The 13,363-nt window shown below is 49.6% G+C and overlaps 1 protein-coding gene across 2 annotated transcripts in view; it reads left to right on the top strand.

The window, feature by feature from the left end:
* The window catches only part of LOC308407790 (DNA (cytosine-5)-methyltransferase 3B-like), a 39,496-nt gene that overhangs the window by 6,990 nt on the left and 19,143 nt on the right, over nt 1–13,363 (top strand). For both annotated transcript variants that reach the window (XM_080899646.1, XM_080899645.1), the window contains exons 2-6: nt 4,459–4,564; nt 11,279–11,429; nt 11,995–12,071; nt 12,159–12,293; nt 12,766–12,909. In XM_080899646.1, the coding sequence (XP_080755772.1) occupies nt 4,459–4,564; nt 11,279–11,429; nt 11,995–12,071; nt 12,159–12,293; nt 12,766–12,909 (613 nt within the window). The remainder of the gene's footprint in view (nt 1–4,458; nt 4,565–11,278; nt 11,430–11,994; nt 12,072–12,158; nt 12,294–12,765; nt 12,910–13,363) is intronic.

Here is a 13,363-nt window from a genome sequence, read left to right as displayed (position 1 = left end):
GCGACAGTCATTGGTGGATCCAGTCTCCTCATGATGGAAAACAGTTGATGTGTTTGAGTGTGCAGGAAGCACCTGGCAGAGTCATGCAGGTGGTTGTTTTATGGTTCAAAGCATGTGAGAGTGCACGATCCCGAATGTGCACACAGCACAGAGGATGCATGTGCGTTTGTGTAGCTCCTACACTCAGTTTGACCCCAGTGTGCACACAGTTTATTGCAACATGAGGAAACTTCACCTCATTTAACGCTCTTTCATTCGCTGTTGTGAAGCGATTACAAGTCTGCTGAGTAGAGATGGGAATTTATACGAATTGAGTGATTTTGATTCCATAATCTGCATGTTGTGGATTAGTGCTGGGCGACATGACCACATATATCTACTGTGTGGACGACAGAAAAGTGTCTATCGTGCCATTTGTCTTCTATCGTTTCTAACCTAATTTTATAAACTATTACATAAAATATATCATCAAATAGCCTGTGGCAAATGTATTAGTGTTGTCTTGTCACTATGCATTCTCTAACTTTATGCAAGAGAAAATAAAGTATTAAAAAAAATGAAGAAACGCCGTCTTGTGGTTTTGCGACATGGTGCTGCTTTACGTGCTTCATGCCCGGACATGCACCAGGCAGAGACGGCTGCACAGGCAGCCCAAGAAGAAGCACTTTTACCAAAACGGGGTACGTCTGTGATTTGGTTACTTGTTGGGTTCAACAGCACCAACACGGAGCAGAAGACGCCCATTTGTAAGCTATGCTATAAAACTATTCCCGCGCCCGATGGCAACACAACAAATCTCTTGTATCACCTACAGAAGGCCCACGAAGAAGAATCCAGAGAATCCGAGCTAAACCAAGCTGTGGAACGACGGGAGCAAGTTGGGAAAGAAAAACTATACCAGCTGAAGATGCAGCAGCCTTTCACACGAGGCCCGTATGAGAAAACGTCCCAGCGCCATAAACAAATCACAGGCGCCGTCTCGCGTTGCATTTGTAAAGGCATGGCCCTGTTTATGTAGTTGAGAAGGACAGCTTTCGTGACCTCGTCAAAGTCCTTGATCCGAGGTACGTTATGCCCGGTCGTAAGCACTTCAGTAAAGTCGAGTTGCCTCGCTTATACGAAGCATGGCGGCCAAAGTAGAGCAGGATGTTTGCAGTGTCGTGCATTAAGCCTTGGCTGCTGACCTGTGGACGAGCAGAGATACGCAGCCCTGCATGAGCGTAACCATCCGCTTCATTAACGAAGACGCCGCGCTCGCTGTTGACAGACTGCGGACTTCCCACATGACCACACTGGAGTCATGTTAGCCCAAGGTATGAGTCTGCCGTCGCTACGTATTTACCGTGCATAAAGTACATTATGTGCGTATATACGTGCACGTAGTACTAGTATACATACACACATTAGTTTTACTAGCATATATGATATGCATGTTAGTAAAACAAATATTTTGGGCAGAAAACCTTGAAACTGTTGTGCACTTTAAAAAGTTCATTTTAAATGTATGATTTTGAAAATAAAGAAGGCCACAGCTGTTTTCCTTTGATGCGTTTATATTGCTGCACTAAAATGCACGTTTCTCATTTGTGACAGTTCCTTTAAACCTTCAAAATAAAGTTGGAGAAAAGTGAGCAATGACATCTGTCACACTTTTCAGAGAATAAGTGGAAACATTGCGGTATATCGTGATATATATCGTTATCGTGATATAAAATAATTCACATCGTGATAAATATTTTTCCATATCGCCCAGCACTACTGTGGATCAAATGTTTGTGTGTGCTGGAGGTGTTTCCCCTTGGCGTTGGGGCGTTTTCTTCAAAGTGATGCGGTACATTACTTAATTACACTCAGGAGAAATCAGTTTGTTGCACTACTCGCCGGAAGTTAAACGACCTGAAACACATAATCACCATTTAACAGGTGACACACAGCGACACGTGCTAATGACGGCATCTTAGTATGTAGGTATGAACACAAATTCGACGGCACAACGAGACATTAAAGCAGTCGCCATGATGATTCTACTTTAAAAACACGGACAGGTACAAACACAGCCCGACTCTCACAGCTGGGGTCAGCTTTCACGCTACATTCGTGGCTAGCTTAGCGTTAGCATGCTGTCTGGCTAGCTTAGCCTTTAGGATGTATTCTGTGCAGAGCTGAAGCATAATGCATTTGTTTGTGTCCTGGATGCAGTTTCCGCTTTACCATTGCGCGCCCATCCTTTTGTGCAGCAAAGTCCAGTGTCACCTAAAGAAGGATTATTTTGAGTTGTGAATCATGCAAAGCTGCTGTAGTCCAAAAAGAGACGAGCTGGAACTGAGCAGAAAGAGAAGATCACCTTAATCATCCTGCGACCGTTCAGTACCCAGAGACTGACCTTTAACCTCGCTGAAATCCTAACCTACACACACGTCTGTGGTGTAAACACACACACACACACAATAAAATGAGTATTTAGGTTGACCAGCATGAGGCTCAGGAGAATGCAGAGTCATATGGTGTGTGCCTAACACACACACACACACACACACACACACACACACACACACACACACACACACACACACACACACTGATAGGTTTGTGTGTTTGCGTCAGGCTTTTTTGGGTCAGATCAGTCCCACAGAGCAGCGAGGTGTGAACTCTTGGAGAACAGGCAGTGCTTTTATTTGCAGTGATAAATTAGTCCAATAGTCAATGCAAATATGCAATCAATCAATCAATCAATCAATTTATTTATAAGCACATTTAAAAACAACACAGATTGATTAAAGTGCTGCATGCAGTAAAAAGTAGAACAAACACACAGAGAATGAAACTCAGTCACAATTCAAAGCTAAAGAGTAAAAATGTGTTTCCGACGTGTTTCAAAAATGTCGAGTGTTGGAGAGACGATGACCAGGCTGTTCCAAGTTTGTGCGCAGCAATCACAAAGGCCCGCTCTCCTCTGCGTTTGTCCTGTGGTGCTACGACGTCCTGCGATGTTCCCAGCAATGACCCGCGCTCGTGAAATCCTACAGCAGGCAAGCAGTCAGTCTGTCCGCTCTCACGTCACAACTATCGGGCTTGGCGAAATATTCTAGCGCTGACCGTCACCTGACTCCGCTGTTAAACAGCTCTGATGATTGCAAACAGCTGGAAACAGCTTCAGATGCCCTTCAGCACCTGACTTCCGGAGCAACTTCCATAAACAACCCCAGAAATGGAGAGGGAGAAAAAACCCGCAGGCAGGTCGGGGAGCGTCCGATCGTGTCACGTCTTTACTTTGGCTTCTATTATTTTCTGTTTCATCCATTTCTTCCTTCTTTCCTTCCTTCTGTCTTTCCTTTGCTCCGTCATCCAGCTTCCGTGTGCTGTTCGGTCGTTCGTTTCCTTCGATGCTTTGATCCGTTCTCACTGTGACTTTATTTGCTCTTCTTTCCTCCTGATTGTTCTCACAGATTCGTGTTTGTGCTCTGCCTCTGTCGTCATGCTCAGCCGCAGTAATGCCCCATCGACGCACTTCTCCTTCTTCTTCACGCCGTTTGCGTCGAACGCACTCTGAAGCGCGGCCGTGAACATTTCGAGCTCCGCTTCCGAACAAACTCTGAGTGAAACTGACGATCATCATCAGCTGTGTCATTAAAGCAGCACTTCAGCGTTAGGAAGGAAGTCTGGAGTATCCGAGGAATTTCATCCGAGACCACAGCGGCGATTGTTGATTGTTCAGCTGCGCATCCTCTCTGCAGAGGCCCAGGATGTGGAATGGGCGTGTAGGTCGCAGCTTTATGTTAAACATCCTTTCTTATTTTCTGTCTTTAACCTAAAGCAGTGATTAGGTCGTCCTGTCGAGTCTGTCGGCTGCCTCTCCAGAGAGGCCGAGGCACTCCGCCTGCACCGTCAGGCAGCCGCTAGTTTTCGTGTCTCTCTCAGCCTATCAGAACCTGGACGTATCTCCACCTGACGGAGAGTTTGAGATCCTCTCCGAACGACGACGAGGTAACCGGTGACCGGTTCGGCCTGGAGGGAAGACTTGAGCTTGTTGTATTTCAGAATGGAATTTCAAAATAAGAGTGAGGAGATCGTTTAATTAACTCGATCGCTGGAGGTGTGATCTCTCTCTGATGGATTAAAACTAAAGATAGACCCACACCTGTGCAGCCCAGCACTACCTGTGACAGGGGGAGGGGCTAAAATAGCTCGCCTCAGAGGCGGTTTAACTGGTTGAAGCTGAAAACCATGTGTTTCACACAAACGCTTTTTTCTATCTAACATTCACACGTAGTAGCGCAGACTGGGGATCAAACCTCCAACCTCACGATCAGTAGGTGACTTGCTCCACCCCTAACTCCTCTGGTAAAGTCTCAGTGAACTCCAGCTGTAAGTCCAGCTGCCCGAGGACCCGAGGAAGAAGAGCGTTATTCCGAGCAGACGTGACGCTGACGGAAACTGTCTCACGTTTTTGTCCTGCAGGTTTGAGAAGGAGTCAGCACAGACACGGGAATCCAGCGCCACCGCCATGCCTTCCAACAAATACTCTGCTGCTATCATGGAGAAGAGCAACAACATGACGGCCACAGTGAGTCTCACACACACACACACACACACACACACACACACACACACACACACACACACACACACACACACACACACACACACACAGTCATGGCCACTCCCCCAGCTGCTGCCTGAGCCAGCTGTGGGTTTAAAGGAGAGTGTGTATCGCTGCCAAGGCAGATGCCCGGGCAGGACCGCCAGCATGTTACATGAGTCTAATTGAGAATGCACGTCAGCAGAGAGGCTGCATGCAGTGCCACACACACACACACACACACACACACACACACACACACACACACACACACACACACACACAGACACACACACACACACACACACACACACACACACACACACACACACACAGCTGAGGCGGAAACCAGAAATGTTTGGGAGACGGAAGGACAGAGGGAGGAAGGAGTTGAAGCGAGGAGGAAAGGATGGAGGGAGCACAGTGGCCTCTTTATAAGCTCAGCAAATGGATTCACTTCACACACACACACACACAGACGCACACTTGGCTCCTCCTGTCGTCCGTTACTTCCTGTCTTTCACTCATATATCACTCCATCACTGATCCGCCACCATCTGCTTCTCTTCTTTCTCCACTTTCACCTCCTCCACCCGTTCGTCTCCTCTCGTCTCCGAGTGTTTGTGCAGCTTTTCTTTTCTGCTCTTTGGGATTCAGGGAAAGTCGGGCAGCTTTGATCCGTAACACTTCCTGCTCAGGGAATAATTTCAGGGTTTCTTTACCGCGTTTTGTTTTGGGACTTCGGCGGTCGTGTGAGTCAGCATCTTTTGATTTGTTGCATCGTCACTGGCTGTCAGCTTCAGCACCGTCCTGTGTGCGTAGGGGAGAAAGGCTTTTGGATTAGGATGCACTCCTTCGCTCACCCTGCACAGGAGGAGGTAGGAGGAGCGGGTCATGACGCCGGCAGTGTAGACGTGTTGAACACAAACGCACACACGTCCGAGCTAATCCTAAGCAGGAAATACGAGGCCTCGGTTTTTGCCGTACTTGTGGCATGGGGCGGGTCTTCGCTGCTTTCCAGCCCCCCTGGTGAAAACGCTCCACCCGGTGTTTCTAATCATTCTGGCCGTCACTAAGACGATTTGACAGCATCATCGGAGCGCCGCGGGGCAGTCTGCTTCATGCCAAGGAATGTGCGTGACGTAGCCTGTGAGGCGTCGCGGGGTCACACCAGCCAGAGCGGCTCTCAGTAAACACAAGCTCGATCTTTCAAAGAAGCGTCGGTGACCACAGCAGCGGGCCATAAAAGGAAGTGAAGCGTTGCTTTGTACTTCCTGTTGAGGCACAGGGCTGACGGATATCCAGGGAAGCAGGTTTGGGAGGACGGTGAGGATGATGATGGCGTGTGCGCTGACCTGGCCGACGCCGAGCCGTGTTTTGGTTCTGGTGTGAAACTAAACGAGGCAGAATGAGCGATTTAACGAAGAGCGTCAGTCACCTGGAGTTCAGTAGCTGAGAGCGGAGAGGAAGGCTCTGTGGTCCTTTGACCTGGATCATGCTGTTGGTGACAGTGTCTGACTTCACCTGGGCTTCATGTTGAGGAGGGGCTCAGCGTAGAGCCGCTGCTCATCCATATCGAAAGGAACCAGTTGAGGTGGTTCGGGGATCTCCTGGGTGAGGTGTTCCAGGCATGTCCCACCGGGAGGAGGCCCCGGGGCAGACCCAGGACCCGCTGGAGAGATTATATCTCTCGGCTGGCCTGGGAACGCCTTGGTATTCCCCCGGACAAGCTGGGGGAGGTGGCTGGGGAGAGGGAGGTCTGGGCTTCTCTGCTGAGGCTGCTGCCCCCACGACCCGACAAGCAGAAGTAATGAAGGAGAGAGATGCTCAGTCCTGCAGGGTCCCTGAGGAAGCACTTTTCTTATATTGGTGCCAGCAGCAGAAGCTTCGTTTGCTCCAGCTGCTGGGTCAGAGTGTGTATAACCACATAAGCGTGCAGCCAGATGTTTTTACAACGAGTCTCTAGGTCAGACTGTGACACCATAGCGTCATCATTTATGTTTTAATATGTTTGTCAGCGATGCGGAGCACGGTGTGAGAGCCGGGGCCACGTAACATCCAGCTGTGCTGTTTCATCCAGCTGTTAGGTTAAGCAGTTTCCACGGTGGGCTGGAGCAGGGACTCCCCGGTCTTGTTTTCACATACAGAGCTCCTGTGGAGTCTTCATGCAGCTGAAACATCTGCAGAGGCTCATGAAACAGCTGCTCCTCCCTCGTCTGCTCCACTCGGACTTCATAGCAGCTGCAGGTGGATGGATGACTCCACGTCAGCTCACACACACTGCTTCAGCTCTCACTTCCAGAAATCTGCGGGTGAAGGTTTAAAGATGGACTAAATTAAATCCAGCTGGTCTCTACGTCAACGCTCGTGTAGCTTCTGTTCATGGACGATCCCCCGACCGCTGCCCTGACGCCTGGTAGGTCGTATATGCCGCCCACGCGTTCGGTGCCTCCTGCTCGCTCCAGGCCCGAGTCCTTCTGAAAAGTTCTGTTTGGTGTGCGAGTGGTAGCTGCCATCAGCAGCAGTCCTGCATGAGGTGGAGACCACCTACTTCAGGGTGGAGTAGCTGAACTTTATCATGCTGTAATCAAAATCTCCGAAATGTCAGCGTCGTTGTTTTCTTGTGTCTGCGAGCCTGGCTGCAGCTCGACGGCTCATAATCAGAAGGAGCTTCGACTAACGAGCCCGAGTGTACATATTTATTATAAACAACACAAAACAACTCATTTGGTCCCAAAAGGAAGTGGGACAAGGTTCAGTTCAGCTGAATTTAAGTCTAATTAGAAAAGTAACAAAAAACATCCAGAATGGACAAAAATACAAAAATCACTCGACTCTGGAAGTGATATTTAATATTTAATAAATAAAACCAGTCAGTAAACTTACCGGCACAGCGTTTTCATTCATTGTAACAAAGCAAACAAAGAAACCGACTCAGCGTTTAGTGGGTGGAGTCAGGGCACAAGGTGGAATAAATGGGCACCGCACAGACAGCAGCAGCGATGGAGCAGATTGACCCGCCACTTATACAAAGTTCATTCCCGCCACAATGAATGGATTTCCGGACGTGAGGTCGGATATGTCGTGATTTTTAACGTGGCGTCTGTGAGACCAGCTCTTGGGGAATAAATGCATCCACAAACCAACAGAGGACGCGGCGCCGTGACCTCGGTGAGCGAATGTCTCAGCAGCTGAAACGATTCAGCGTGTTTCACTTTTCCTGCCTCGTTTAGCCGTCTCAGCAGTTTCTGCTCCAAACCGCACTGAGCGCACACTTTCTCACGAGTTCACAGAGTTCATTTGTTATAGTGGAAACTTGCACACACACACTGTTTTACGAGCATTAACAATCACAAACAGATGCAGATATGCACTGTGGTCATTTGGCTTAAAAACTCTGCACAGTCTGAATTTTCCATCTGTTTCACAGCTGCTCCTTCCCTCCTCTTCCTCCCCTTCGCTGCTTGTTTTCTTCCTCTGACTCTCTAAAGTGTCGTGATGATCTTTCTGCTGCTGCTCCGCTGCAGGCTGCACTCTGATGTTGGTCGTAAACACTGGCAGCTTCAGCCTGCATTCGCTTAAATCCAGACTAACAGCAGCACCTTGTCACTAAATCACTATTAGAACAAGTACCAAAGTTCTTCACACATAAAATGTTTGGCTCCACCTAGCTGCGGTGCAGCCTCGCAGACAGCTAGCAGCTACTGCGGCGGCTCTATCATGGGATAGACACACACACACACGCACGCACGCACACACACGCACGCACACACACACACACACACACACACACACACACACACACACACACAGTGGAGAAGGAGCAACGAAAGCATTCCCGCCCGCCTTCGTGTCCTCGCCGCTCGGATTCCTCGTCGCTCCTGTATCCTGACTCGCTGCCAGCGCTGCAGATTTGTCACGTGCGCTGCTTTTCTTTCACGGCTGTAGTTTGTTGAGTCAGATGTTGACTTCAGCTGCTGCTGAACATGCCCGATGCCTGAGTACACAGACTCAGCGTTAGTTCTCCATTATTTTAGTCTCTGCACTGTCTCAAGCTCACACAGAACATGTTTTTGTAAAGTCCTCGCTGGAAACAGACAAAGACACTTTCAAATCAGAGTGCTCAGCAGGTGATTGGATGAACCAGCTGGATATGTGTGACCAGTCAGATGGTGTCTCTCACCAAAGCTGGGCACAAAGTGAGAAGATGAAACGCCATCAGTGCTGTTCTGGAAGCCTCGATCCTCTCACGGTGGAGTCAGGCCAAATGTTTGGTCATTCATAACATACATGACTAATGCCACGCTGGATTACATGAACCGCTGGTTTCCAAACCGTGTGCCGAAGCAGACTGGTGTGCACGGGACAAGTCCAGGTGTGCCTTGGAATGAAAACTATACAGTCATCTGCTGTCATGGATCCAACGCTCTTCAAAGGAGTGCTGGTCCTGCACCAGAGACTCCAAGATCCTTAACTGAGTGTGTGACAGTGTCTGAGATAACGATTAGAACAATTACAGGAGTCGTGCAAAGCACAGATGCTGTAAATGGGCCGTCGCGTGTGCGAAAAGAAAGCGATGGCAGCCAGGTGACGCAGTTTTACAGTAACGCGCACGAGTCCTTGTTTTTCCTAAAATAAGCCGTCCTGTCCGGCAGTTTCATGAAGCACAGAGTCCTGAGGCGTCATTGCTTTCTATGTATCTGCTTCAAAATCGGTGCAGTGATTGATTGAAACGTGACAGCGTCCTTCTGACCAGCTTCAGCCTCAGGATTTGTTTAGACACCCGAAAACGAGTAAAAACACAGAAGAAGAAAAGACCTTCGGAGACCTACTGCTCAGCGCCTTTAAACCTGCCGTGACCTGCCCTCTGTTCTTCCTGGGCAGTTTGAAACCCACTAATGGGAACTCTTGACCTTTTGACCTCGGGTTTTCTGATTGGTGGACTAAACATCTCAAATATGTAGAATATGTTAGGAAGAAGGAGAAGCGGAGGACATGATTTAGTTTGTCTATAAATGTATCTGCAGCTGTAAACGATGGTCCTGATGTCACAGTCGGGTCGGACTGGAGCAGCCAGGGATCAAACCACCAACGGTACAGCGTCGCTATGACTACGCCCGCTGTAACCGCCGCAGTTGTGTGGTGTCTCTTTAAGACAAGCTAACTTAAAGTTTCAGGTTGTGTGAACGCTGCTCGCTTCACGTATGATGAGACAGCAGCCGTTCAACGCGGCGCTCATCCACCTGTCAGTGAGGTGGTTCTCACCGCCCCAGGTGGAGGCGCAGATGTGTCAGTGTTGCTCGTGAACAGCTGTGCCTGAAACACAGCTGTGGCCTGAAGCTAAACACGGTGGGTGGATTCTCCCAGATCAAAGAGTAAAACTGCGTAAAAGGCAGTGAGGCTTTGGACTGTAGTTACACAACATCCTCGTGCCTGATGGCTTTTTGTTTGAAGTGCTTTTATTTAGCTAGCAACAAAGAAAACTGCTGACATGTCAGTGTTTGGACTTGTAACCAGGCTGTGTTTAACGCTGCAGACCTGCCTGCAAGACCCACAAGACCACAGAGTCTCAGCTGACACACACACAGAGCGCAGCAGTACGACACGGACAGTAAGCTAACGTATTGGATGCTGGAGATGACGGATGACCCACTTGGAACGGCACCAAACGTCTGCGGCAGTCAGGAGATTAGAAGCCTGAACAAGTCCTGACTGCACCGCGTCGGCTGCCCGCTCTCAGCTCAGTGTCGGGCGCGCTAATCGTTTGTCACGTGACGCTTTAATGGCAGCCGTCACAGCGGTGAGGCCAGAGGCTCCGGTGAGTGTTTGCCTGAGTATGACCTGAGGCTTCGGGAATGTGGAGCGTTGGTGTCGGCACGTCAAGCACGCCGTCGTCATGCAGAGCCCTGTGTGGGCTGCAGGGTCAGGGTGGCGTGCGCTCGCGTCACAAACTTCAGGCTTTAACGTCACTGAACTTAAAATCTGGGAGTTGGAAAAGTTGCTTATTGGAACAATGCAAAGCAGCACAGTGCTGTGCAGAAGTCCTGAGCCAGCCCTCGTTTCAAGGAGCCAGACTTTCTGAAGGTCTTACAAAACCTTTGATTTGGCTGATCTTGTGCCGGACTATTTTCATTTAATTATGAAGGCATCTGCACATAACAGACACACGGGCAAAGATTTTCAACACATCGTCTGTTCCTGTTTCGTTAGTAGAGTCTGTCAAAATCTCACAGTTTAGTATTTTTAGACGAACAGGGTGATTCCCAAAGAGCAGTTACCTGGAAACCTGGGATATCTCTGTGTGCAGCATGTCCTTAAAAACATGTGAGAAGAAGACGTGTAAGGGCCAAAAACTAAGAACTGACACTGGAGATGATCAGCTGATCATCTGCTGGTCACCGGCACTCCCGCTGGTTTTAGGCCAAACTTTTACCGTTTACGGTTCCTGAAAGCATCGACTCTGTGCGCCGCAGCCAAGTCTCAGGTAATAACAGTGACAAACTGAGTAAAAGGTAACAGGAAGTGAAATGTAAAATAAAATGTTTTCTGTGGAGCTCCATCATCTCTCTCTTCTCTCCGGGTGGAGGGCTGATGGAGCGATGGCGTCTCTGTGGGGCGCCTCTGCCACTCGTCTGCGTCCCGCCTCACTCCGAGGCTTTATCTCAGATAACAGTGTTTGTGATTCTGTTCTGTCTCCAGGCAGCGGTGAACGGGGACACGCCTCCAGCTGAGGGCCTGTCCGAGAATGACAGCGGAGTGGAACTGACCAATGAGAACAGCCCCCTGACTGCGGCCGAGCCGCCTTCACCCTTCAGCCCCAAACAGAACGGAGACGCTGCCTCGCCTCAGGGTAACTCACGCCACTCGTCTTTACGCCGTCACTTATTTCATGTGAGACCTTTATTTTGAAGGTCCGCTGGCTTCCTGTGTGTTTGCGGACAGAAACTTCACATTAAAAGGGAAAATGTGTGAATGATTACAGCTGCCAGTGAGGTCATGCGTTTCTCAGACTTTCACTTCATGTTTCTGCTGCGGCGATGATTTCCTGCTGTCAGCATGATGATGATGATGATGATGATGATGATGATGATGATGAGCTGCATTTCTTCAGATTAAGTTTCTGCTTCAGTTCTTTAAAAGTCACGAGAACCTGGAGCCTGACGGAGCGATGCAGCGTGTCTGCGTCTTCACTTATTAAACATTTAGTGCATTTTTAATCACTTAACTGAGATGTTTATGTTCTGCTGTGTGAGGTTTTGTGTTTGTTCTTGAAGCTGTTGAACTGCCGAAATCGTCACGTTTAAGCTCTTTGACTTTGGCAGCCGTCTGCCCAGCGACGCCGTCCCGCGAAAATATTCAGTTTCTCTCGGACCATCTGTCTCACCTTCTGTCCATCTGTTGTCTTCCCGCCACAGATGGTAACCAGTGCTCGAGGGGAAGCAGGAAGAGGAGCAGGAAGAGACGCGAGGACGAGGAAAGCACCTGGGACTCGGTACGACTCTCGCGTAGGAGCTTTTCACCGCCCTGTGATTTAGGCGAGAGCAGAGGGGACACTGGTCTGGTGTTTGTCTCTTTGCAGGACAAGTCTTCAGGAGCGTCTCAGGGCTTGAGACAGACGCCTCGACCCAGAACCATCTTCCAGGCCGGCCGGACGCCGCACGCACACGGCAAGCCTCGCAGACAGAGCCGCAAACAGGAGCACGGCACGTCTCGGGTAAACTCTTGGGAATGTGCAGCCGTTAAAAACATAAAACATGTTGTCCACGCGGCGAGCTTAGATGCAGCTGATCTTCTTCTAGAATACAGAAAAAGATATTTGGATTTATGAAAGTCTGCAAAACGTTAACGGCTCGACTGACTCAGCGACCAGCAGGGGGCAGCAGGGAGGGGACAATGCAACAAGCTGCACAGATACACATCCATCCACCTCAGGGTGGGGTAGCGGTGGTGCTGTCAGTTTGCAGCCTGCAGAATCGCTTCTCCTCCTTCATCCTCTCTTCTTTCATAAAGGAGTTTAACAAAGATGCTTTTTATTCATTTTACTTTGTGTTTGAATATTTGGTCAAAGCGGGATGATGCTGCCGACTCATCACAGCTCCAGGATGATTGTTGCTGTCGAGTCTGTGCTCCTCACAGGTCTTCCTCCCACTTCTTCCTCTGTCAACCTTCCCTCTCCCTGCCCTCAGTGTCCCGGGAATCCTCGGGCACCTGCGGTCGGGTCCGGCGGGGTCCCGGAGACCCCTCGACTGGAGCTCATGGAACAAGACTCCAAAGACTCGGCCCAGAGCACCAGCACCTTGTCCAGCTCCGAAACCAAGCAGGAGTACAGCGTAAGTCCACATGAGTGCAAATCTTCCCGTTTGTGATGATGTGATCAGTGCGGTTCTCATCCTCTGTCTTCAACAAGATTTAGCTCCTCCCCTTTTAAGGCCACTTTCAAACACAGGGCGACCTGTGCTGGCTTTCTATTTTCTCATTGTTCAGTTTTTTTCTGCTGTTGGTACTGTACGATGTCACAGAGAGGCAGTACGGCTGCTGTTTAGACTTTTACAGAAGGGCAGCCAATCAGGTGGAACCGGTGGAGTCCAGGAATAATAAACGAAGCTGGAAATGACCCGAGGAGTCCACGTGGAAACTCGTGATGGAAGCTCTGAGCTCAGAGGAGCCACTCCGTCAGAGGGGCGTAGCATCCACGCAGCCCGCTGGGCTGAAGGGTCACATGGCCCGGGCTCCACCAGCTGCTCGTTAAAGAGCCGCTGCCCCGGGAAACGGCTGTGATGTCAT

Source organism: Rhamphochromis sp. 'chilingali', assembly GCF_963969265.1.
Source record: "Rhamphochromis sp. 'chilingali' genome assembly, chromosome: 12".
Lineage (NCBI taxonomy): Eukaryota > Metazoa > Chordata > Actinopteri > Cichliformes > Cichlidae > Rhamphochromis > Rhamphochromis sp. 'chilingali'.
The sequence above is the reverse complement of the archived record's forward strand: the minus strand, read 5'-3'. Positions and strand labels throughout refer to the sequence as shown.